At 36.7% G+C, this 24,536-nt stretch overlaps 1 protein-coding gene across 2 annotated transcripts in view; it reads right to left on the bottom strand.

Annotated features, from left to right (window-relative positions):
* Positions 1-1,021: 1,021 nt before the first annotated feature.
* The window catches only part of NUP205 (nucleoporin 205), a 50,915-nt gene continuing 27,400 nt past the window's right edge, over positions 1,022-24,536 (bottom strand). For both annotated transcript variants that reach the window (XM_032689617.1, XM_032689618.1), the window contains 23 exons: positions 24,158-24,322; positions 21,960-22,084; positions 20,905-21,019; positions 19,750-19,899; positions 18,595-18,669; positions 17,724-17,881; positions 16,491-16,571; positions 15,493-15,684; positions 13,653-13,923; positions 13,116-13,214; positions 11,576-11,724; positions 10,668-10,859; positions 9,759-9,880; positions 8,528-8,666; positions 8,184-8,310; positions 7,163-7,239; positions 6,175-6,303; positions 5,519-5,645; positions 4,651-4,817; positions 4,147-4,270; positions 3,167-3,295; positions 2,393-2,466; positions 1,022-1,378 (listed from right to left, as the gene is read on the bottom strand). In XM_032689617.1, the coding sequence (XP_032545508.1) occupies positions 1,226-1,378; positions 2,393-2,466; positions 3,167-3,295; positions 4,147-4,270; positions 4,651-4,817; positions 5,519-5,645; positions 6,175-6,303; positions 7,163-7,239; positions 8,184-8,310; positions 8,528-8,666; positions 9,759-9,880; positions 10,668-10,859; positions 11,576-11,724; positions 13,116-13,214; positions 13,653-13,923; positions 15,493-15,684; positions 16,491-16,571; positions 17,724-17,881; positions 18,595-18,669; positions 19,750-19,899; positions 20,905-21,019; positions 21,960-22,084; positions 24,158-24,322 (3,140 nt within the window). In that variant the 3' untranslated portion in view covers positions 1,022-1,225. The remainder of the gene's footprint in view (positions 1,379-2,392; positions 2,467-3,166; positions 3,296-4,146; positions 4,271-4,650; positions 4,818-5,518; positions 5,646-6,174; positions 6,304-7,162; positions 7,240-8,183; positions 8,311-8,527; positions 8,667-9,758; positions 9,881-10,667; positions 10,860-11,575; positions 11,725-13,115; positions 13,215-13,652; positions 13,924-15,492; positions 15,685-16,490; positions 16,572-17,723; positions 17,882-18,594; positions 18,670-19,749; positions 19,900-20,904; positions 21,020-21,959; positions 22,085-24,157; positions 24,323-24,536) is intronic.

The raw sequence follows: 24,536 nt of genomic DNA on the forward strand, positions 1-24,536 counted from the left end.
GTTACCGAAATGCCACACAGCGGCCAGCTGGCTACCATGGTGTGCTTTCTAAAACGTAGTGGATTCCTCTAAGCCAACAATGCCAACATTACATCCGTGTATTTAATGAGAAGCGCTGTATGTTAGTTCTTGGTTTTCACCGAGAATGGTGGAAAAAAAGAGAAAAAACCATGATGAGAATAGACAAAAATCCAACTGTATAAAACATACTAATACCAAGCTGCTCCTATGGAATAGCTAATAACCCTCACCTGATAGCACAGCTGTCATCATCCCTGCATAAAAATGATGTAATCCATAATTAGTTTGTGCAGATAAGTAAATATAAAATAATTATAAACTATTAAGTAAGGAAAACTCCGGGGAAACAATTTACAAGGCACAGGTGGTGAACTGGGCCATAAGATCAGACCGCATTAAGGGAGAAATCCAACAGATCTTATGTCAATAATCAGTGGTCAAGCCTTTCTTTTTTTAATAGTTTTTTTACAGAAGAGACAAGGACATATGAATATCTCATAGGAGAACAATCTGTAACTATAGAACCAACCTACCCTTCACAGCTGCTGGCTTCCTCCCCATGCATTTTATTCTGTCTTTATACTTCTGTTTCAGCAAGAATAGCACAGAAAACTTTACTCCACAGAGCCATAAGTACCAAACCTAGGGCAGTCACCTTCCATGACTTTCACCACTCTTTTTTTTCCTTATATAAACTTGTTCAAAGTAAAGCAGCTTGTACTTCTCTCAGCTGAAAAACAGAGGGAGAGAAACAAGGAGTTCACGGTGCAAAACGAATACAGAATCCACACCACAGTAATCACGGTCTGCAAGTGATGAAACTTGAATGCCATGGTTTCATTAAATCTGTGTGTGAAACAGGAACAACATACACGAAACTCTTTTAGTTTTCTCTGAAAGCACCCGTAAATGTAATGTCATCACAGCTGCAGAACTTCCTGTTTCCTTGATGTCCTCCATTAGAATTCTTTCTTGCTTGAAATTTTACATTAATCATAACTCAGTTGAAAACAATCCTTTATTTTTTCCGTCAGGTTGGGAGCAGTAGGAAAGTACACAAAACACATCCATAGGGATAAAAAAAAAAAGGAACAAAATATTTTTGACAGTATTTAGAAAATGTCTGATCTAGAAAATACAATGATCCAAAAGGCCTGCCCTTATACATTGCTTCATGGGCCAAGCAGCACGTATCAAGAGTCTTTCAGGTCCTTGATATCCTTAGGAGACCACGGATACGTCTAACAAGAGCTTGAATAAAGGTGTATCGTGACCGGACCTTGGAATATAAACCTTCGATTTCCAGAAGCTTCTTCTGCAGAGATTCACCAAAGCTGTTTGTGGCTTCAATCTGAAGCTGAAGAACAGAGATTAGATGCAGTCATCAATACCAAATCTTCTCTTCCTAGAATGTTAGCTTATCCATCATCAACTGTCAACTCTTTTGCTGTGATTTACTTCTGAACTGCTTTCAAAAGAATGTTTTTTTCTGACTCTTCTAATAAATACTACTTGCATTCTTTCCTCACGTTTTTCTCTATAAATTATATAATGGATGGACTTTCTACGGAGGGTTTTGGGTGACTCAGCACATTTACTGATTATCTCAATATTACCTCCTTATAACCTCTCCAAGTTCTAGGAATTAAATTCCTGTTCTAGGAATTATCAGTTATAATTCAGCTTCTTCAGTTACAGTCACATAAACACATCTTCCAATTAAAATTTTCCTAGTCTGGAAGGACTTAAGAACTGTTTAGGAGTTAGAGTCCAATTTTTTCATTAATACATACGTAAAAAGTCACTGAAAAAATTAATTACATTCTAAGTATTTTAGCAAGATGATGCTGTACATATTAAATTGCTGTGTAAGTGGAAATTACTTCTGGGCTAGCATTCACATTTTATAGTCGCAATTTCTGTTACCCTTTTGATCTCCTTTCTCTACAGCCTAGCTGCAGCTGAGCTGTAGTAAAACAGCCATAGGATCACAGAAAACTGGGAAACTTGCCCTCATATTGCCAGTCTTTCAAGGATAACTGACATTTTCAGAGAGCTATTATTAAAAAAAACCATATCGGTTGACCACTCTGTAAGAGAAAAAGAATGATGATTTTTTTTTTGTAAGTATAGCTCGTTTTTCATTTAACTTTTCATGTTAAGATTCGAAGATACGTGCGCAGTAGCACAACTGCCACCTGTTTCACAATACGTTCCAAAAAAATTCTGCAACGCTTCATTAATCCTAAATTAAGTTATATGCTGTTACTGCAGGTTGTTCAGAGGTGGGAAAACAACAGTCATCCTGCTCCCAACAGCTGCAGGGTAGTCAGGCACACTCTGTACCCTGCAGCAGACCGTCACATCTCACCTGTTCTATATCGTGCTGGCTCACCCGATTTAGTCCACTACTGAAATCCAAGTTAGGCTCGGATCCAAAGGAATCTGGCAATAGAAAATGAGATGTAAAAATTATGTTGGCTGCTCCATACTGTCTCTCTATCAAGTTGTAAAATGAGTTTAAAACACAGTGTTCCAAATTGCTCAGTAAACTTTTGCATTAGTAATTATATTAATTTTTTGACTTAAATGATTTAGAGAAAATACATACAGAGTAAGTCATAAATAGTTTTGACCACACAACACAGTGCTTTAAGCAAAAAACTTTCTCCCTTTCTGACTTCCTTCCACCCCTTTTTTTTTTAAAAACCAAAATTCAACAAATTTAAAATCATCTGGTGAATCAATGGTACCTATAATTCTGAAAAATACTTTTAAACCCACCAATATTAATTTTATTTCTTAATTTCATCTTAAATTATTATATTGAAATATTTTCCTATAAACTGTTTTGAATCACTGATCTGATTATATTATTTGAACTTCACTTAGTTGGAACAACAGAAATAAAAAAATAGTTACTTTTACTTTCCTTTGGAGGTTATGTGTAATACACAAACTCCAAAAGTCCAGGAGTCAACAGTATCTATTGCCAGTTCTCCAGCAGAAAATCCAAAGGTATGCCAAATCCAAACAAAATATCTTTTATTAAATATAAATGGAAATATATTAATAGTAGTAATTCAGTTTTGAAGTTAACCATCAGAAGTTATTCAAAGGCATTTTGATGTTTGAGAAATTTTACCTTGCAGCCTTCCTTTCTTAAATGACATCCTAGAGGACAGCAGTGGGTCTTGGGAGTCAGTGGGTGTGCAATGCAGTAGATAGTGTTCCAGATGACGCCAAAGAATGAAGAGACATATTTCTATAATATCTGCAGACACATCTAAGTGAAGGAGCCCAATTTTGTTGTGTTTAGATAGTACATTTACTATACATTTACACACTTGGAAGCAGCTGGAGATGTTAGCTCAACCATCTGTCATCCCCCTCTGCCACGGCCTGGCAAGGAATCGCTCACCCTCACTCTCCTATCTCTTCAGTGCAGTGCTGGCTCCCACACTGCTACTCACCCTTAGAGCCTTAAACCAGCCCTCCACAGCAGAGCACAGCATGAGTGCTCATATGGTTTGTCATGGTAGTCAGCTGCAGAGGCAGTGAATAAAAGGTGAGGTTATAAAGCTAGGGATGGCAGTAACATCGTTGGTGGCAACAGGTAAGTGTGCGAGAACACATCTTTCCCAAGGGAGATTTCAGAGGAAAATTATGATCTGTTGAATCACAATTCTTTTGTGCATGACTGGTTATTTCCATAGATTTATGAGATTAGGTTTATGCAAGGTGGACTATAAGACTGGAAACTTCAGTTATGATAGGCACATCAAAATAATTTTTCAGAATATTTCTTCCACCACACTTATATGTATGTGAATGTTTAGGAAGTCTGGATACTAAATTGAAGGACTGGGCTGTAACTACTCCTTTATTATCATGCAGCAGAAAGTCTTAGCAGGGTCTCAAAAATGGGAATTACTAACTTGAAAATACTTACATTCTGGCAATAGCACAGCAATACCCTCTTAATTTAATTGCCAGTATTTCAAATTTCCTTTTTGCAAAAGGTTTTGCTCAAAGTGGTCAGAAATCCAGGTAAAAAAACCTGTTTATATTTCTCTGCTTTTCTGCAGCATCACCTTGAGGGTCATTTCAATTCCAGAAGGATACAAGAACAGAGAGAGAGCAGCTTGGCTCGGTTGTTTATTAGCTTCACCAGGCGTCGCCTTGCCAATACATATTTTTGCGAAGTGGAAATCTTGTCAACTCCAGCTGGCATAACTGACTGACACAGCTGTGGTCAGAAGAGAAAAAAAACAGACTATAGGGAATCACAGAATATCAAGAGAAATAAGCAAATAAGATTACATATTAGTGTCTAGAACTTTTTTGTAAGCTACTATTTCTTCAAAACCTTGCTCTCTATTTTGAATTTGATGATTGAAAAATGGAAAAATTAAATGTATCTCCAAACAACTATTATGAAAATCACAACTTTTACAAAGTTAATATTTTCCCTAAAGTTTTAGATCACCCATTCTATGGACCCCATCAGCAACAGTAGGAAGGAATATGCACAGGAAATGAAACTGCTTACTTATCTAAGATGCTTTGAAGTCTCTGTTACAGCTATGTCTAAGTTACTACAATATATAAATTACAGAAGAAAATTACCTCTTTTATTTCATCTGGTGGTAGTTGCTCCACATTTTGCAGTTTGTTAACACTCTGACGATGGCTGTCATAGTAACTGAAGAAATCACTAGTGCTCTGTTTCAGCAGGTAGACAATAATGCCCAGGCCAGGCAAGTGCCAATACGGGACCACTGGTGCTTGTGTATCTAGACAAGATGTTGAACAAGTTAAAATAAATTAAAAAAAAATTCAAACCACCTAAAAAAATCCCAAGGAACCAATAAGGTATGCTCTCTGTCAATAAAGTAGTCAAAGTCAGGAAAGCACTGGCAAGTTTATATTTTGCACTTTTGTGTCAGAAGTAACACAAATGAAAGTCTAGGCAAAAAATTCTGTGGCTGCAGTACTGAGTGTAACAGTAAATGTAACTAGATTAGGAGTCTTACTATTTACATATTTTAACCACTCAACTGCATAACAGCATACTGTAAACTCTTGCCATGTGTTACAGTAGTTCCAATCAGCATCAAAACACATCTTACATGTCATAAATGAAGACCTAGTTTCACATAATGTAACCTAGCACAGCACTGAAAAAGAGAAACCCACACCTTCCCCTCTCTTGTGCTATTTATTTACATACACATTTCTTTACCAATATATATGTTTCTGAGGTGACCATGGGAAGTGAATGAAAAGAATTTCTTTGGTTTAACTTGGATTAGTTTCCTGATTTGGCTTAGTGCAAGGTTGAACAAGCATATCCAGAATTAGAAAACGAGCAGCTACGGCACTGGCATGAAGTGACTTAAAGTGTATGTGAAACTACAGCCTCTAGCTCATCATTTTCTACTAGCCCAAATGTCACACCATTCAGTCTCATAAAATAGCAAGTCAAAAAGCTCACCCTGACGAGGCCCATCTCGGTTGGTTGATTCTGACAGGCTAGGAGTAAACAGACAAACAGTGTGCTGAAAACTGGGGGCGCTTTGCAACATAAGTGATTCACAGTATTCCATCACGTTTGCACAGATCTGCCAACAAAGGGGAAAAAAAAAGACAGCATGTCAATTACAATATCTGCAGGCTTTGGAACGTTAGATTTTAAATGGATAATTGTCAATGAACAACATGCTTTGCTCCTCTCCTCATCAAAATGTGACAATTCTATTTTCTTACCAGTTACAGCTTCAAGTCTAGCATTTGCAACTTTGTCTCTTTCCCAAAGCTGCTAGCTAAAATTTCTGGATAATAGTTAATCCCCTGTGGCTCTGACTCAGTGTTAGCCACTGCCCTCTATACCCAGCCTTCGTTTTGAAAATTTCTGATCAATTTAAGGCTTTGAAGTTCACGGAGTTTGTACCCAAAACAATAAAGGTTTCTAAAGCAAATTTATGTAAACACACTTTCAAAGGTTGCTTTAAACAAAATGTGGGATACTATACCAAACTAAAACCAGTGAAGAGCATTACCACTGTCATATGAAAGTATGGTAACTAAACAAATCTGCACAGCAAGTAAAAGGCTTAGACTGAAGGTCCTAGGAGCTTCTTGTGTCCTTACCTGTTGCATGGCCAACTCAATTTCATCCCTCTTGTTCACTCTGTCTCCCCCTGCATTATCATCTTGCAGTTTGAACTGGCGTAGTCTGTCTGAACCACCAAACCGACTTAGAAGTCCTAAGCACTGCCGCTGCCATAAGAAAAGAACATTTGAATTTGTAACTCAACAAATGAAGGGCATGATTCTTTTCACTTAAGTGATACATGTCCCTTAAAACAGAAGAGTAAATATAGATTAAAAAAAAAGCAATGCAGGCAAAACTGTTAGCACCTTGTAAACAAAACTAAAATTTTTTAAAGCATAGTGTTTTAACTCACCTTTAATTAATTTAGAAATTTATGGCAACCTAAACCACTGCCTATGAGAAATTAACGCAATTCAAATGTCCTCAACTTTGTCTTATTTCTCTTGTAGACTATTATACTGATTCATGACAGCTTAGGTTTACCCATTCCCACTCCTAAAACACCCATATAGACAAACTAACAAAATCTGAATATGGAGATAGTAATTTCCATAAAAATAGAGTGCAAAAACTAATTCAGTAGCAATTCAGCAGGAAAGAAATAAAACAGTAGCGTGTGATAAGCCAAACTGTGGAGCTGGAGACATGCTTGTGGCAAAGTGGTAACAGAGTATTTCTGCATTTACTTCACATGCTTTGGTGTCGACTTCAAATTCTCCTCCACATAAAATGAACCCTAAGCCAGGGAGGGAAACAAAGGCCCTGATGCAACTCTGATGTTACCAAATATTATCTTTTCTACTGGGCAGGGAAGTCAGGGAGACTCCAATAAAACAAACCCTGTACCTCCCCACTCACACACAAACCACCCCCACAAAAAAACCTAAACTACCACACATTCTTCATGATGGTGGAAAACATCCCTTTCATAACTGCTGCTATTCAGAGTAAAAAAAAAGGAAGAAATGCATCTAGATAGACAATTCTAAAAGGACAAGGGCTATATATATTCAACTTTATTACCTGAAATCGCCCTATGTGTCCTTGTAGCTCCATCTGCGTCCCTTCATTAACATCTACGTCCAGCTCACTCAACACTCCTGATAAAAGACACAGCCATTAAATAACTGTTTGGTTTTTCTTAAACAGATTTATGGAGTATATGCATTTAAATACAAGCAGTGATCAGAAAAATTTCAGCCCAATATACAACTTGTATTCTGCAGAGTTTTTGAGCAAAACATTCGGATATGAATGTAGCTACTAGAAGATGCATGAGAGCATGTGGCTTAGTGTTCTGGTAAGTAATTAAATGGGGGAAGGGAGGTTGGGATGGAAATTGCAGCTTTTGTACAAAGCTCCTTACAGTGTAAGCAAAGAAACATTTGGGCTCAACCTCTAGCTCTGCATTCCCTTCTATTGTAGTTCTTTCCTGAACAAAGAAAGCCATCAAATCAAAATAGACAACTTATTTTGAAATGATAAGCAAGTCCTCCAGCATGCAGAAGAAATCACTATATCCATCACAATAATTATTAGCCCTCTGAGAAGATAAGTCACTCAAGAGAAATGTCAGCACACTAATCTGCAGCACTTCCCCCAGGAAGTTTTCTTTTGTAAATAAACAAAACTGGAGAAGACATTAACAAAAAATATGGATAGGCAAACAATTTCCTATCTTCATTTCCTCAGTCACAGAACTTATTGAATGAAAATTCTTTTTTGAAGATACCGCTTATACTTTGAGCACTTCTATTTGCAAGTTTTCTCCGAAACAAAAAGTACTTACTGTCAGGTAGCATGATGAAAGTCAAAGGGAAAGTCAAATACATATGGGTAAGAGCATTATGTCCACTGCAAATTTGTCATATTTACTGCAAGAACAATTATTTAATATTTTTTAATTTTTCCCAGAGCTCTACGTGTCAGGAAAGTTCTCTATTGTTATAGATATTCTCTTCTATGTCTTACTATTTCTTTACAAAAAACAAAGCCTGAGATTCATGTAGACGGGGCGAGGAGACTTCAAAACGGCAGTTCCTACCAGGTAAAGCTGCCTTGCTGATTATTCCTGTCAGGGAGGCCAGCTCCTGGAGAGATCCAACACTAACATCTTGACACCTCAGGATTGCCTGGATAGTATCTGAATGGGAAATTAGAAACTGCAAAACCTGTACCACAAGAAGAAAAGGGAAAATATGAATGACTCAAAATTTAATAGTGAGCAGAGAAGAAGCAATGCTTTTACTTCTGAAGAATTTTAAGTGACCTCCTTTACCAGTGAGGATGGGATTTTTTTAAAAAAATCCCTTACTTTGAGAGCAAAGGGACATACAATTCCTTTGAATGAGCAGTAGCAGTGATCCTCTAGCATCTTTCAGGACTTACCTGTCCTGCTGCTTGTAGGTGTTGTGCCATACCAGATGTGAGGATCACTTGGCACAGTTGAAGAGCCGGAAGAAGAATCTGGCGATAACGTTCCACCGGAGCAGGAATGAAGACTGGGGGATCTCTCATTGCATACATTCTTAAGAGGTTTAAAAAAAAAAAAAACAAATAAGGTTGCAAGACTTCACCTTGGAGTGAAGTCCACTAGTGAGGCAGAGCCTCAGCCTACAATGATCCTCAAGAACCTACAAACATTCACATTTCAGTAACAGGTCCGGACTTGAACTGAGTGTATATTGGAAAAGCAACACATTTATGATATACAGTTCCTACCAGACATTTTCTCTAAGCAGAGAAAATTACTTCTTTGTACTGTATTACATTAAATCAGATTACTTGGTTGTAGAAACACAACATCTGTTTACATATATATAAAACAAAGTATTCTCAAATATTTTAGGAAGAGGTGTGCTTCATTCTAAAGCAGCTGATAAACAGTCCTCTAAAAATGTCCTATAGGTTTTATACAATCTTATACATCTAATTGGAACTTTTAAACAGAGTACCTTGTCTAAGGTTTAAATTTTTCCAAAGTGTTTGAACCCCCTGTGTGTCATTAAGAACTGTAAATTTAAAACAAGGACCAAGGCTTGAAATCAACCAGCGTGATTTCACCTAAATATGGAATTTCCTTCTCTGAGATCTTCTCTCAATCATCTCACAATGGCTAACATGGCAACACATCAAGAAACTTGTTAGGCAATATCTAACTGTGAATTATTTTTTTTTAAACACATCATAAAATATTTCTGAAATAGCATTTAATTTACTGCTCTCTCATTAATGCTTTATGGGGGAGGACAAACTCTACACTTTTTGTTCACCAACTGAAAAGCCCACAAAATAAGTTTACAGTGTAGGCTGTTTTTCAAACATTACAGTCTAAATTATCTAGTAATAATCCATTGATCATTCCTATCTATAAAACAAATACATTTTTACATAGTCTAAGTAACTAGCATGCAAGTACAACTTCATACCCACTTATCTGAAATTTTTCTCTCAATAAAAGGTAGCTTTAAACTGAATTGATAGGTTAAAGAAACACACACACACACACAAAGAATAAACCTACAAATCGTTATTCAAAAAAACTCAGGCTATAAAAAGACATCATATACTTCCAAGACTATATCACAGTTTCATAATCAGCCAGGGAACCAACACTTACCCCTGATGGTCTGTTTCGGGTCGCATGTCATACACTTGACACTGTGCCAGCCGCACAATCACTCCAGATCGCAACAGCTCTAGTGCACCTTGCTGACTTTTAGCTATTCTAGTGAGGAATGCCTAGACAAGAGTAGAGAAGGTTAAGTATTGGAGATGTGCAATGAGACTTATGATGACTATTTTCTCTCTTGATTTTAGCATCACTTCAAATACTACTATTTTAGTAAAATACTGTTGAATACATTTAGTGCAGGTAGCTCGCTGTGCAGCCGCACTGCTAGTTGGAGATTGAGCTCTGGGTGGCAGGAAATGGCAGGAGCCTGAGGCAAGAAGCTGTGAACTGGTGCCAACCCTTCACACAGCAAAGAGTATGGGGACCTGTGGCCCAGCCAGGTGACCAGACACTCAGAGACACAGCAGGAGTCGAGGACTCAGCTGCAAGACCCTAGACTCACTGACACAGATTGTGAGGGTATAAAAGCCCAGGGCTTCCTTTGTTCTGGGTCCCTCCTCGGAGGCACCAGCTGAAGCTTTTGTTCCGTTGTTGCACCATGATTAAATTATTTTAAGGATCCAGATGTTTGAAACTCTGCTCTGAGAAACCTGTGGTCAAAGTGGTAAGGAAACCTTATGTAACTGTGTGAGTGTGGTGAGTGTAGGGAGTCAAGAGGGTCACCCATTGGTTCACTGGAGCCGCCTGCTGCGAGGGGGCTTCATTCCCAGCAGTTAAAATCTCTGGTGGCGCAAGTGTGACTGCCAGAGTGGCTCCTGAAGGGTCAGACAGGAAAGTTTCCTTAACAATATCTCCAAGTACAATCAATGCAAAGTATAGACAAACAACTTTTACTAAAAAGTAAAATTAAAAAATTAACATCACACCACAAAATCATTTCTGAAGTAGTATTACCATTTTGGACTCATAGGTGTACAGTGCCTTAAGTAAAGGGGGTTGAGGTGTGAGCAGGCTCTGGAGAGTCAGATCATCATCTGCTAGGCTATCCACAAGCACCTTCAGGTAGCCACTATTAGAGAGATACAACAGCCACTGCTGCTGTTTGTCTACTGAAACAATGTGATCAAGCAAAGCCAGTGCCAGCATCTGGGATGAGGGAAGAAAAAAAATAAAAACAAACAAACAAAAATAAAACCAGAATTAGTCTGTGAGATCAATGAGATTTTTAACAAATACCTAGAAACATAAAATGCTAAGCAATTCCTAACAGCTTCTTAAAAGCAGAATGCATTTCTCCACTACAATTGCAATCCTTTATGTGAAAAATAGTTCCAGCTTTCTCATACTAGTATAGTATGAGCCAATTACCTTTCCTCTATTATTCTCTATAAAAATATTACAGATATTGTTGACCAACAACTATGCCAAAACATTTTAATGAAGTATTGCCTCAATCATGATTACCATTTAAAGCCAGTTTGCATCCAGACTAGACTCTTGTCCACTGAAGTTATTATTAAAAATTATAACTTCTTCCTGAAGTCACTAAATCTTCCCAAAGTGAGTAAATAAACTGATAAGTCCATGATTTTAAAATACTAAAAAAATCCATACCTACACCTTTTGCAGTAGTGCAGTATTTTTAAACCACAGGACACATGGCTTTGTTGAGAAAAAATTTAATATGCATGTATGCCCCTACTTTCAACAGCTTGAAGGATGAGTGGGAGGACAGAAACTTGAAAGAGATTAAGCATCTACAAAACTGTTCTAGTTCCACCTCATGAAACTTCCCCTCGTTACACAGAAGATGTTCTTTAAAACAAACAGAACAGCAATTTCAAAGGAAGAGATTCATTTACCCGGCCTATCTCATGGCCATCACAAGCATCACGACAGACCACCTCCATCAGAGCTGCCCCATAACTCTCAATAGTTGCCATGTTTTCCCGTTGCAATTTACTAAACACATCTTCAGGAGCTGTCAGATGTTCCCACATAGTTTTTTTAGCTGTAAAAAGCAAATGAAACAAAAAATAAAAAAATGCAAAGATTGGCAGCTTAGCATTAGCTTAGCTACAGCTGATGCTACATCCTTCAGGGCATCCTCTTTACCTTGCAACAGAAATGCCCCAAACAATGGACAAGGGTTTTTAAAGAATTGCAAATGTTCTCCTACAAATTCACTCTCAAGTATCACAAAGGCCAGCCAGAACAAAAAGTGTGTATCTGTATACATATACCACCCTTGTAAACAGTACCCTTAAAATAATTCAAAGATTCATTACGTGTTACATAGAATATCTAATGCATATAAGAACTGAAGTGTTCAAGGTCAGGTTGGATGGAGCTTTGAGCAACTTGGTCTAGTGGAAGGTGTCCCTGCCCATGGCAGAGGAGTGGAATGAAATCATCTTTAAGGTCACTTCCAACCCAACCTGTTCTATGATTCTATGAACTTTCACTGGGACCAAAAAATTCAGTCTGAGGGAAGAAAACAAGGCAAGTTAGGTGGGAAAGTGATGAAACCAAAGTCGGTAATAAACTACAAAGGGGTCATGACAAATTCAGTTTGCTCTTTTTTTTTTTACTACTGTAGCTCAAAATGCAGACCAAGTAATAGCCATAAGAGACTGCATGCAGAGGTACTAGCCCCAAGGTTGTTTTTTTGAATCCTTGTTCAAGCTCTGAGATTAAATAATGATTAGAAACATTGACAGATCAAGTATTTAAGCCATTCACAGAGAGAATGTGATATCTACCATAAGCACTCTTGGATAAGTAGCAACTCTGGTTGACTTACTTTTTGCTTAGTTTTGGGGGTTGGAATGGTGTGTGTGTGTGACGCCTTTTTGTTTGTTCCCCCCTAGGAGGATCTTCAGACAAAGGAAGAAAAAAGATATGAAATAATCTTTCGGGTTTGTTTGGGGTTTTTTTACGTGGTTGGTGTTTTGCTTTTTTTGCTTTGGTTTTGTTGTTTTGTTTTTTTTTTAAAATAAGATCACTATGGTATGAGTGTACATACAGAAGTGGAGGCAAGGTATTTCTACTGCTGGGCCTACTAGAGAACAGCTAGTTACAAGTAATCTCCATTCCTTTGACAGTCTTGTAGCTATGATGCAGGGCTTTAAATGGACACAAATGAAATACCTTCTTTTGTGCTACAGGTCAGAAATTTAATATCCTCATCCAGAACAACACATTTTAAATGCATATCTAACTAGACAGGTCAGAATATAAGATATGCATTGTTTAGCATAAGCGATTAATTTCAGAGGCTCTTGGGATAAGATGGTTTCCATCTATTTCCAGAAGACAACTTATCATTCAGAAACTGTAGCATCTAGGATTTAATAACAATTTTTCAGTTTTGCTATTTTGCAAAATACAGTTAGACCATACCTGCTTCTAAAGTGTCTGGTTCATCTGGTCTCTGGGCAATCTGCAAATAATAAAGCAGTGATCCATAAAGGTGCGTCCTCACTCTCTGGAAGCCACCACCTATTAACAAGAAACATTCACAATTAAAACCATACAAACGTAAATTCCGTAACACCATCTTCCACTCACACTTAACCTTCCTATGGCAGTGCTGGCAGAAATCAGTAAAACAACTAGATTTCTTAAGGTGGAGTTCTACCACTTGCATGAAAGTGTATTTATGAGTAAATTCAGCAAGTTTATGCTACTCCAAGAGTGATAATATGAAATTCTGCTTGCAGTCATTTACACATCTCTTTCTGTTTGTTGTTCAGATTTTTTAAAAAGTATGTATTTAGGTTTTTTTGTTAGTAACATCACTTACATCTATACTAATCATGTAAGATCCACCTCATTAATTAAGCAAAATCTTCACTGCAGTAACAGAAAGCAGCTCAGCCCATCTTTTTACTTTTGGCAGTTGGAATTTCGCCACACACACTGCAAAGGTCAACACACCTGTTTTCAAAATGAAATCCAGCAGTTTTTTTAAGATGATGTGGAGGGAGGAGTCACCAATGGAAGCAAAACCCATGGATATGCTCTCAGAGCCAGGTGATGAGGTAAAAGAACCATCCAGCATCAAGACATATTGGGACTGTCCCGCCATGGGGACTGCAAGTGGCTGTTTCTGCTCAGTTTTGACAGACTGACTCAGATGGGCAGTCAGGGTGAACACAGCCCCTGCCACCACTGGCATCAGCTCCTGAGCTGCATCATCATCAAGGATCTTAATAAAGAAGAAAGAAAAAAAAAAGGCAAAAGAAAAAAGTTAAAAAGTGTCTGATTTCATGAGTTATTAGAACAATTAATTCAGCCTCTCACGATTATTTCATTTATGTACACATAAGGACTTATTTAGGCACTATTTTAAACCACATCAAAATCTGTAATGTCAGAAACTTGTTCAGAAACCTGAGTTGAACACATTTTAATTAAGAAGACCGTTCTGGGTTTTTTTACATAAATCACAAGCAGGATGATAATCAAATCTGGATGGTAAAAAGGGAAGAAATGTGCTGACATTTGAGCTGCTTTATCAGTAAAATATCTAAACCTAAGCTGGCAAAAAACCAACCAAGACCTTATTTGCTTTACAGCTATTTAAGAAAACGATTCTCACTAAAAATGTGAAGGTACAACTTAGAAAATTCAAAGAGCTGAGCATCAAAGAAGCATTAAGACATTGTGGAGAAACACTAACAAGAAGTTAGCATGTTCTATTTTTGTTCACGTCATCATTTAAAAGGTAAACCTGGTATCTTTATCACTAACCCCCAAGGAGATTTCCTTTTAAGCAATATAGTCATTTAGCAAAGTAGTTCAAATATTTTCAATAGACAGTAACAATAATTTTTTTCTCAAATTCACAAAGATCTTCAATAAAGCATTATAGAAAATTAAGAGTCTGAAATTTCCTCTCCATAATGATTTAAGAAAGAAACAAATTTCTTCAGCTAGTAAAGACCTCCCCTGTTTCCCATTTTTTTAATTTTGTTCACACAAAAAAATCAGTGCTCCACTAAAAAATAGCTTTTAGGTAACTCCTACAGAAAAAAATAACGGAAGTAACAAAAACAATACCCAAAAAGGTTACTTTTTTCTTTAAAACGATATATCATTTTCATATATGTTTCTCAAAATAAAAACTCTATTAATTAGAACTACAAATCACACAACTCTCACAATAAAGCAAAAAAATGATAATGTCCCAGCAGCCTAAACAATAGAAGGATCCTTCATTAACTTTGCAAATGGCTGTGTCAGTAATAACTGTCTAGTCTGTCTTGAAAATTACTATGACTCAGCAGTAAAATACCTAGACTTTTAAGACAAAAGCTCACACATCCAAAAGCCATCCTAATTGTAAAATTTTTAATTTTTCTACTATGAAGCTTCATTCAACTCTTTCATTTTTCAAAAGCAGCAGCAGGATTTGCAGTGAGCCATTTAAATGCAATACATAAGCAAATGCAGTACTGTTTGCTTTCAGCCTTCAATAAGTTCTTCTTTGTTCCTCATCAAAACGGGATGTTTCTTTTTCACACATCCTTTCCTGTCCACCATCATACTGGATTATACCAAAATGTCTCTAAAATTTGTCACCATGTGATTCAAAGTTCAACAGTAACTTCACAAGAATACAGAGGATCCCCTCTGTCCACAGTGCATTCAACTTGAGCATAGTAGCAATCAGAAAACTAAAAAGAATACTAAAGGCAGACGATTTGGATTACAACTTGTAGTACTTTCACATAACAAGACACAGCAACAGAGTTGATTTCCAGGACAGCACTACCTTGTCATGGACATCCTGCAATAGATCACGGATAATCAGTTGTCTGTCCTCAGCCTGTATGAGATCCTGGGGGCAAGCAGTGAGTATGATTTCCACCAGCTGTCTCCATGACTCCAGAGCATGCCTCTTAGCATGGAGGCACTGCAGCAGCTTGTTCCGCTCCACTACGTACTGCAGGATAGTGTTGATCTCCTGAACGCCCACGACAAAGAAACTGAGTTACAGTATGCTAAAAGAAATTATCAGCAAAGACAGACTTCAAGATGACAATTTTATCTATTGGTAATAGTCTTCAGAAAAAAAAAAGTTATGTCTTCAGTTTATTAGAAACAAGCTGCTACTATTACTTTAACAAGACAGTTCATTCCATTTTTGAGCTACTTTTCACAAGGCCGTTCACTGTGAATGTCTCAATCCCATAGGAAAAATTCTTTTCTAGCACTTTAAAATCAAAACAAAAACAACTACGAGAAATCTATTTGTGCCTTTTCTTCCTATTTGGTCTAAGTCATTTCTCCTTTATCCTTCACATGCATTTAGCCAATTTCAACTAAATTTATAAAATGGCAGGAATCTCAGAAAATTAAGCACCAAGTTCACTGAAACTACAGTTGTGTAGAAGAAAGAAGAAATAAACTGGCATGCCCTGAGAGAAAGGCAAGATGAACTTGGCTGTAAGATGAACACAGTGTACTTGTCAACAGCCAAGTTTGACATGAGTACACATTGCTTTCTGTACAGTGGGGTGGGAGCTGCAATTGTTAACAGTAGTGGGGAGGGAAAAGGTTAAAGAAAAAAGAAGACAGACTCCAGATCTGCTGTTTAGAGAACAGTACAGTGAGAAGTAGTTTATCTTATTGATTTTTTTTTCTTCAGGAATTACTAACTCAAAGGTAGGACTCAAATCCACAAGCTTTCACAGTAAAGCTTACTGCTTGACAGGGTATGAAATCCACCAAGAGCAGCAACAAACAGTAGTTAATTTTTCCTATACTTACCTCCATAAGTAAAGGTCTCTGGCCTATTGCTGCCATTCCTTGAAGAGCATTGACTTCTGCAACCAGAACTCTGTGAAGGTACTGAAATTACAACATTAAAAAAGAAACTTTAATGATGATGTTGTTTAATCTGGCAGGTAGATAAACACCACACAACCACTCATTCCCTGCCCCTCCCCACCCCAGTGGGACGGGGGAGAGAACTGGGGGAAAAAAGTAAAATTTGTGAGTTGGGATAAAGACAGTTTAATAGGACAGAAAAGGAAGGGGTGAAGGGAGGGAAATAATAGAAGATTTAGAGTATACCAAACAAGTGATGCACAATGCCAACCAATGTCCAACCAATTCCCAAGCAGTGGCCCTCAACCAGCTTTCCCCCTAGCTCATATAAGGAGCATGACATCATATGGTATGGAATATCTCTGACAAGTTTTGGGTCAGTTGTCCTGGCTGTGCCTCCTTCCAGCTTCTTGTGCCCCCAGCTACTCACTGGTGGGGTGGTATGAAAAGCTGAAAAGTCTAAGTGTAAATACTGCTTAGCAACAACTAAAAGATTGATGTGTTATCAATATCATTATCGTCCTAAACCCGAAACACAACACTATACCAGCTACTAGGAAGAAAATTCCAGCCAAAACTAGGACAAGTGACAAAGTGATGTACATGTACTTGTACCTCCTAGAAGTATTTAGGAGATGGCTACATAATGACAAATGCAACTGAAGAACTGAGATTCAAATAAGTTGTACTCATTTTTGATGACTGCAAATTTTTCAGGGCTATTCATCATATGCTTATCAAGTACTCATCACAGTGTGACACTGTCTTAACTAAAGCCTCCAAGAACTACTGTGGTACACAACTATGTTGCACATCTAATTGTGTACACACATGCAGTACTAGGTAGTTGTGTACTGGGGACCAAAGAAATACATAAGGTAGATGTAATATCACTTGGATGTTCTAAGACGGGAAAAAGATTAAGATAGGAAGTATTTCCTGAAAGTGTCTCAAACTGATGCATCTGTCTACTATAAGTGAAAAAACACCATGTGCAATGCAAAAGAAATAAACTAATCCCAATGGCTTGCATAAATTAGGTACATATCTGAAACAGACATTTTTTATGTGAAATCAAATTTCAAAGTATTATTAATGCACTGATTTTTATTTTTTTTTATTATTAAGATATAAAATAGCACATGCAACTCAAAAACATGGACCACTGCTCACCTTGACATTGCAGACCACTTGTCCACGTGCATTCTTGTGCTCACAATTAGCAATGACTTGCTCAATCTGAGCCCGGTCAAAAAAATCCAGTTGTAAGGGCTCTGGAATGTCCTGACTGAAGTCAATTGAATCCAGGATACTTAAGATCTTCCTGCGTACTGGAAATGCAAATCAATTCAAACTGTATTCAGAAGTATCAAAGGGAAAACAAAAAACTGACAAAAGGACCTAACTTACCTTTGTAAATCCAAATCTAGATGTGTAAAGTTTCAAAAGAAAGCATTAAACCTTCAGAAAGTGCTATCAATGTATATAACACATTTAAAAATATTTTCTAGAGCCTTAAATTCTTAATGCATTTTATATCGTATTGTTCTCCTTTTATATATGCATGCAATCAATATTAAAATATACAAGATTCTAATTTTTTCTATAAATGACACCATGCTGGTTTTCAATGCAAGTCTTTCGTAGAGACTTAGAAAAATCATAAGGAATCTGAACTTATTCATTTACTTGGGACTTATATTCTTTGCCATGAAAATACAAATATGTTCAGGCTTAGTAACAGTTTCACTGTTCTACTGTTAGCAGTAAATTTACAGACTGCCACTCTCCCATTCCATCCTTCCATACGGACTCTTCTAACTGCCTTTCCAATTCAGTATTTTTCACTTACTCCAACCATCTACATCAAGGTTCTGTAATTCTCTTTTTTCGCCCCACACTACATAAAATTGTTTCATGTACTGCTGCTGTTTATAAAGTCTATTACTTTATTTTTCAAAGTGTCCTTTCTGGAGGTGGCCCTCCCCCCTGTTCAGGATCAGAAAAATTTTACTGGTAAATAATCAGCAGTCATAATAGCTACCTTTGGAAGCAGTGTCAAAGTGGAGAAATCCACTGACTGATCGACTTTCATCCTCCATCCCTCCTTCACCATCAGCTGAAGGTAATGAAACATAATAAATAAATTACAAAAAAAAGTCTAAGTGAAAAGTATAACCTACTTGATTAGTACTGAAAGAGAAAGATGGAGAGAGCCGACAGTGAGAAAACTTTAATATGAAAGTCTTCTAATACAAATACAGCCTTAAACTGTTAACAGAATGAAAATGATACTTATCACACAGAAGCTATCCAATTACACAATATCATATATTATATTAAGCTGTTATATACAGATCTGACAGTACTAGAAATGCCCAAAAGAGAAATCCTACCCTCCAGTGTGAATAATGCAGTTGGATGGACACTGTAAAATGAACAGGGTATTTAAACACAGTTTCCCATACTCAGGGCTTCACAAGGATGAAGAGAGTGTTAAGACTGATAAAAGTAAGGGAAAACACCATACTGCAGTAGCCTGATATGGTATCTTCCAGTTATTCCATTTTCTTCACATAAAGAGTTTTATTGCTACCTGGTTATACTTTTTTTGATTCACTTGTACCCTCTTCTGAAACTCTGAGATCTTGCCTTTTTATTTAACATTGCATTTTACATCACATTGGGGTGAAATATCATTTTTGCGATGTTACAATGCTAAAAACAAAATCGACTTGTAGCTACTATCTTCCGTGAGAGAGGGTTGAAAACTTGTGACAGACAGACATTAAGAGTGAGAAACTTTGTCCAGAACTGTTTACTGAGGAAGACCCTCCACTTTCTCTACACTGTAACAACTCTGAACTGCACCCCAAAATAAATTCTTACAATTCTAATAGTTTTTCAATACTCTCCTCTCCTACCTCATAAACTACAATTAATTTTTACATCAGTGTATACACTGAGATGTTTCAATAATGAAACACAGACAAAGCAACCATTAACAAAAAGATGCCATGATTTCTTTCCCTTTGGAGTCTACAACCACCATCATCTTTCTTCCCATCTCTCCAATGGCAATTCCACACCTGATATTGCAAACAAACTGTCACAAGCTTACAAAGAACAGAATTCAAAAAAAGTTTCTCATACTTCTATTTATCCAAGCCTATTTACCCTCACAATAAATTCCTCTTACCCAAGTATGGTTTCACAGGCATGTCATCAAGCAGGAGATGCAGCAGTCTCTGTGTGTGGGAGCGCTGGCGGTTCAGCGATGTCACTCGCATTTCTATAGCTGCAGTCTTCATTAGCCAAGACATTTGATTCAGTGTTGAAATCTCATGTTCTGGATGGGGATAAGGCAACAATTACAAAATTGAACATAAATAATATTACTTACTCCAAGGAAAGCATTTTTCATTTGAGAAAGCTTCTGGAGGATGTAATTTATTACCAGTTCGACAATTGTTTATGAGGTAAAAGGACAGAGATCTGACAAAAGTCATTAAATTAAAATGTAGTTATTGGGAAAACAAATCATACATATACATGCAATTAAGTGTATACAAATACACATCAAATCTGGATACAACCTGTTCTAACAGTCATGGTGGAGAATGCAGTGCTTCATGAGCAAATAAGGTTAGTTCCAATTTCAGTGAAAATAATCAGATATTTACCCAAAGTGAGCTGTAGTTTTAACCACAATTGGTAAGACTTGAACATGGGTCTCCTAGAATCTTGCTATTCTATATTAACCTAATTTAGATTCCTAAGTTATATAAGAACCACCTACAGTCCTTTACATATGCTGGATACATGCACTTAAATGCTAAGTTTTTACTATCATTGAACAAAGGACTGGTGGTAAAGCATCTGATAAAGTGAATAAGTACATTTATTCAGTTTAAGACACCAGAGAAGAGCTGATTTGAAACATAAAACACATCTATTAGCTTAAGAGTACTTTATTCAAAGGAAGGAAAGATATAGGTGGTTACAACCATCAGCCTTCTATTCCCTCAGTTCTTTGCAGCTTTCTTACTTTTCTTTTTTTTTTTGTCTGTAGCATAATCTAACAAAAACTACAATGACAATTACAACATAGATTAGGATTTGCTTCTGAAGACTTGATGCATTCCAAAGCTAAAATTCTTTTAGAAAAGTTCAGTGCTAATAATCTGAACTTCCTAAGTAGGGAGAGTTCAGTATTTGCAGAATTAAAAGATTAGCAGAGGCTGTAATTAATTCAGTTTAATAATGCTACCTATGTTTCTTCTATCATGCCTAGGGAGTCAAAGAATGCATTGAATTTTAAGCATGCACAATCTCATCTTAGCATAAAAGTTACCTTTGATAGAAAATGGCAAATACTGAAGCTGAGTGAATAAGAAATCCTGACTGGTCCTCAGATATCTCATAGTTGGACCTGAAGTGTCAGAGCATGCACACAACTGATAGATCACCTGGCAATCAAAAACAGTACATACCTATTAATGGAATTTATTTTAAAAACAAACCAATGACCAAATCAAATGATGCATAACACTGTTTTACTGGTCAAATAATATTACCAGTATTTACAGTAAGTTTTCCATTAGCTTACTCCAAAGTGGAACATATTACTTATAACAGATATTGAATTATGACATTAAAGGACTACCAGTAAGTGGATGATTACAATGACTATGTGTTCATAACATGACACTAGATAAGCCTGTTTGTTCAGCTCACTTAAGAATGAGCGTCTTTTTCAGTCTCCATGTTCATCAAGACAAGAAATGCAAAAAAATTTTCCCCCCTTCTACAGAATTGCCTTTTGCTTTTATTAATGCTTAAAATCCTTTCCAGATTCTGTGGATTTTCAACATGATGCAAGTTGTAACCACATGATTCTATGATTTAAGTCCAAAAATCAGGTATCTCATACATATGTCTAATTCAGCTGTCTTCCCCATTTCTCTCCCTCAGACATACATACATACATTCTGTCATGTCTCCAGAATAAATCAGAGAATTGCATTGGTTTATTTGGGATTATATGTTACTTGCTGTCAAACTACACTTCCACAATGAAAAAATAAAGTAAAAATTGGCATATTGTCACAACAGATTCAAAGGCTGACCAAAAATATCTAGGACATTAGTTTTAAAACTATATCCCAATTCCAAGTTCCTGACATGAGTGCAGATTCTTTGATTTCTATGATGCTACAAGATATTACTTTTTCCACACAGGAAAAGGTAGAATAGAAAGAGTTCGACATTTATAAAAACCTAACATATACATTTTAAAAATAAAACTATTATCAAAGTCATCAACCATCTGTGTTCACCAACTAAGAAGTAGCTAATTTTATTTAGAGCCTACTTGCAGTATGTGCCAACAGAACATATGCTGAATACCTGGTAACAGAGTTCTGCAAGATGAGGAGATTCCCGAACTGCTGTAGGTCCATTCCTTGTTTCAGTACCCTTCTCCAGTATGTTCAAAATAGCATGAAGGCAAGTCCGTGGGCAACCCAAGACACCTTAAAATAGAAAAATAACTTCTTAGCATTCTTGATCTTACTTGCCTCCACAGCAAATATAGGTTAGTACATAGAATTATGGAACCTAAATTGTCCAGATACCTCGTGCTGCACTATACTGCTCCACAGAGCTACAGCAAAAACATCTCGCAAAGTTTTATCTCCACTAATTAAAATCAAAGAAAGAACCACGTTTCAGCAAAAACCTAATGAAAACATTTATAGTTAGTCTGTAGGTGAATGAATTTGAATTTTTACATTTAAACTTTACCTGAGTACCCATTTGACAATTTCCAAGAACAGCTTTAAATTCCTGTCTTTATAATTACAGCCATTATATGACTAATGCTTGTAAAGGCACCTGACACTGCAACCAAGGGGAACAGGGAGAAGATTATAACATTGAAGTCAAAATCCTGCCTTTTTGCATTCTTTCTTTAGCCAATTACTTGTTTAATCGACCCAGAAAGATGTCTTGAGGCAGTAAAAGCAGTTCTTACAGGAGAAATCATCTTTTCTGTTGGAACATGTATAATTGATGCTTTCATAGGAAATTACTATCTTGAGGCACATGTCTTATGGTCATTATTTCTTCACATTATTAACAAGCTAATTGAAAGAGGTGGGGAAGGCTCTCTCATGCCTTTCCAACAAATTTCCCCACCACTGACCTAACATATGATACCCTGTAACATTGTGTTGGTGCATTATCAGTTACCTGTACTGTGTAACTACTGAATTTCACAATATCCAGGTCCTAGCTACTCTTCGTTTAGAACTATGAAGAACTAAAACCTGCCAGGCCATAGCTTCCACTACAAACCTAAAGATAATGAGAACTATTCTTCTCTAAATATCTAAAACCAAATGATCAAACGTTTGTTCAAACTTGTTTATATAAAATATTGTTTAAAACTATTGTGAAAGAATCTCATACTTCAAACTGGAAGGGACACCAGGACATCTCAACACCAAACTACTGCTTAGTTATGATACCAGATCAGATTGTTTAGGGCTTTATACAGTTGAGTCTTGAAAATTTCCAAGCATGAAGACTGCATGACCTCTTCCAGCCAGCCTGCTTCACTGTCTACTGGTGAAAAAGTTTCTCCAATATCCAGTTTGAACCTCTCTTGTTTCAATTTATGCCCACTGCCTCTCATCTTTCTGACATACACCTCTGAAGAGTTTGGTTTTATCCTCTCATTACTGTCTTTGTAGGCATTCAAAGACTTCTGTTAGGTCTCCTCAAAGCCTTCTCTTTTCCAGCTGAAGAAGTCCCACTCCCTCAGCTTCTCATCATAGGCTTAGTAATCCAACTCCCTGAGCAACTCTGCTGGACTTGCTCAAGTTTCTCAATGTCTATTTTGTACTGAATACAAGTCAGAAACTGAGGAGGCAAACAAGACACACACTAACACACTGTTATTCTCACCAATTCAAGAAACTTTAGAAATGCCACTCCTGTTGCTTCAAAGTTCATATTCTCACACACAGATATTAATACAAATAAATATACAGTATGAATATTTAAATATATTAATATATTCCTAGCAGTAGAATGAAAAACCACCTGTTCTAAAAGGTTTTATTCTACAACATTAAAAACAAAACTGGTTTTCTTCCCTGTAATTAATTTTAAATGGGAGTTTGAGGAGGGACAGGACAATAGTCAAGTAGTATAACTAGTTCAAAGTGACAATCTGCTCTGTAGATTCCCATGTTGTCATATGTAGGTACTTCTTGTATCTTTAAATCAATTTTCTTTATACCGGGGACACTACCACTCTGCATAAAATAGTAAATAAATTAATGTTTCATTTCTAAATTATCATTTTTCCTCACAATTCTAATTTCATGTCTGTTCCAAAATCCAACTTAACCAAAGGATCAAATCCTGAAGTTGTTTAAATGCTGCATTTGAGTATCAATATATCTTTTAATTTAGCTTTTTAGAATTTGAACAAGGCCTTTATTTTTAAAAGGAACTGCTTTTCCCCACGAATTTTCCCATAAATATTCTCAGTGTTGGTAACAGAACTAATTAAATGTCATATCAACTTCTCTTCATACCTGGATCTTGCAGATTTGTGGTGCTGACAGGTTTCTTTAGTTCATATCCCAAGAGATACAGAGCAAGGCTGGGAGGACTACACTCAAGAGAGGTGATAAGGAGATTCAGAATATGGATCCTTGTTTCATGGTGGATTTGTGCACGCTTCTTTTCAGGCTCCAGCTCTTGATTAGGGGAGAAAAAAAAAAAAAGAAAAACAGTTGAGGTGAATATTGAAGTGAAGAAATCTATTTAACAGAATAATCCTCAGTCTTCAAGTATAATAAAAGAATGTTAAGGGATCAACTTATATTAGTGTAGAGGGATACAAGACCAAAATTCCAAATTGCTATTAATACAACTCTAAATAATACATCAAAAACAATGTTAAATACTTGT

Source organism: Chiroxiphia lanceolata, chromosome 5 (genome assembly GCF_009829145.1).
Source record: "Chiroxiphia lanceolata isolate bChiLan1 chromosome 5, bChiLan1.pri, whole genome shotgun sequence".
In the NCBI taxonomy this organism is placed as follows: Eukaryota; Metazoa; Chordata; class Aves; order Passeriformes; family Pipridae; genus Chiroxiphia; species Chiroxiphia lanceolata.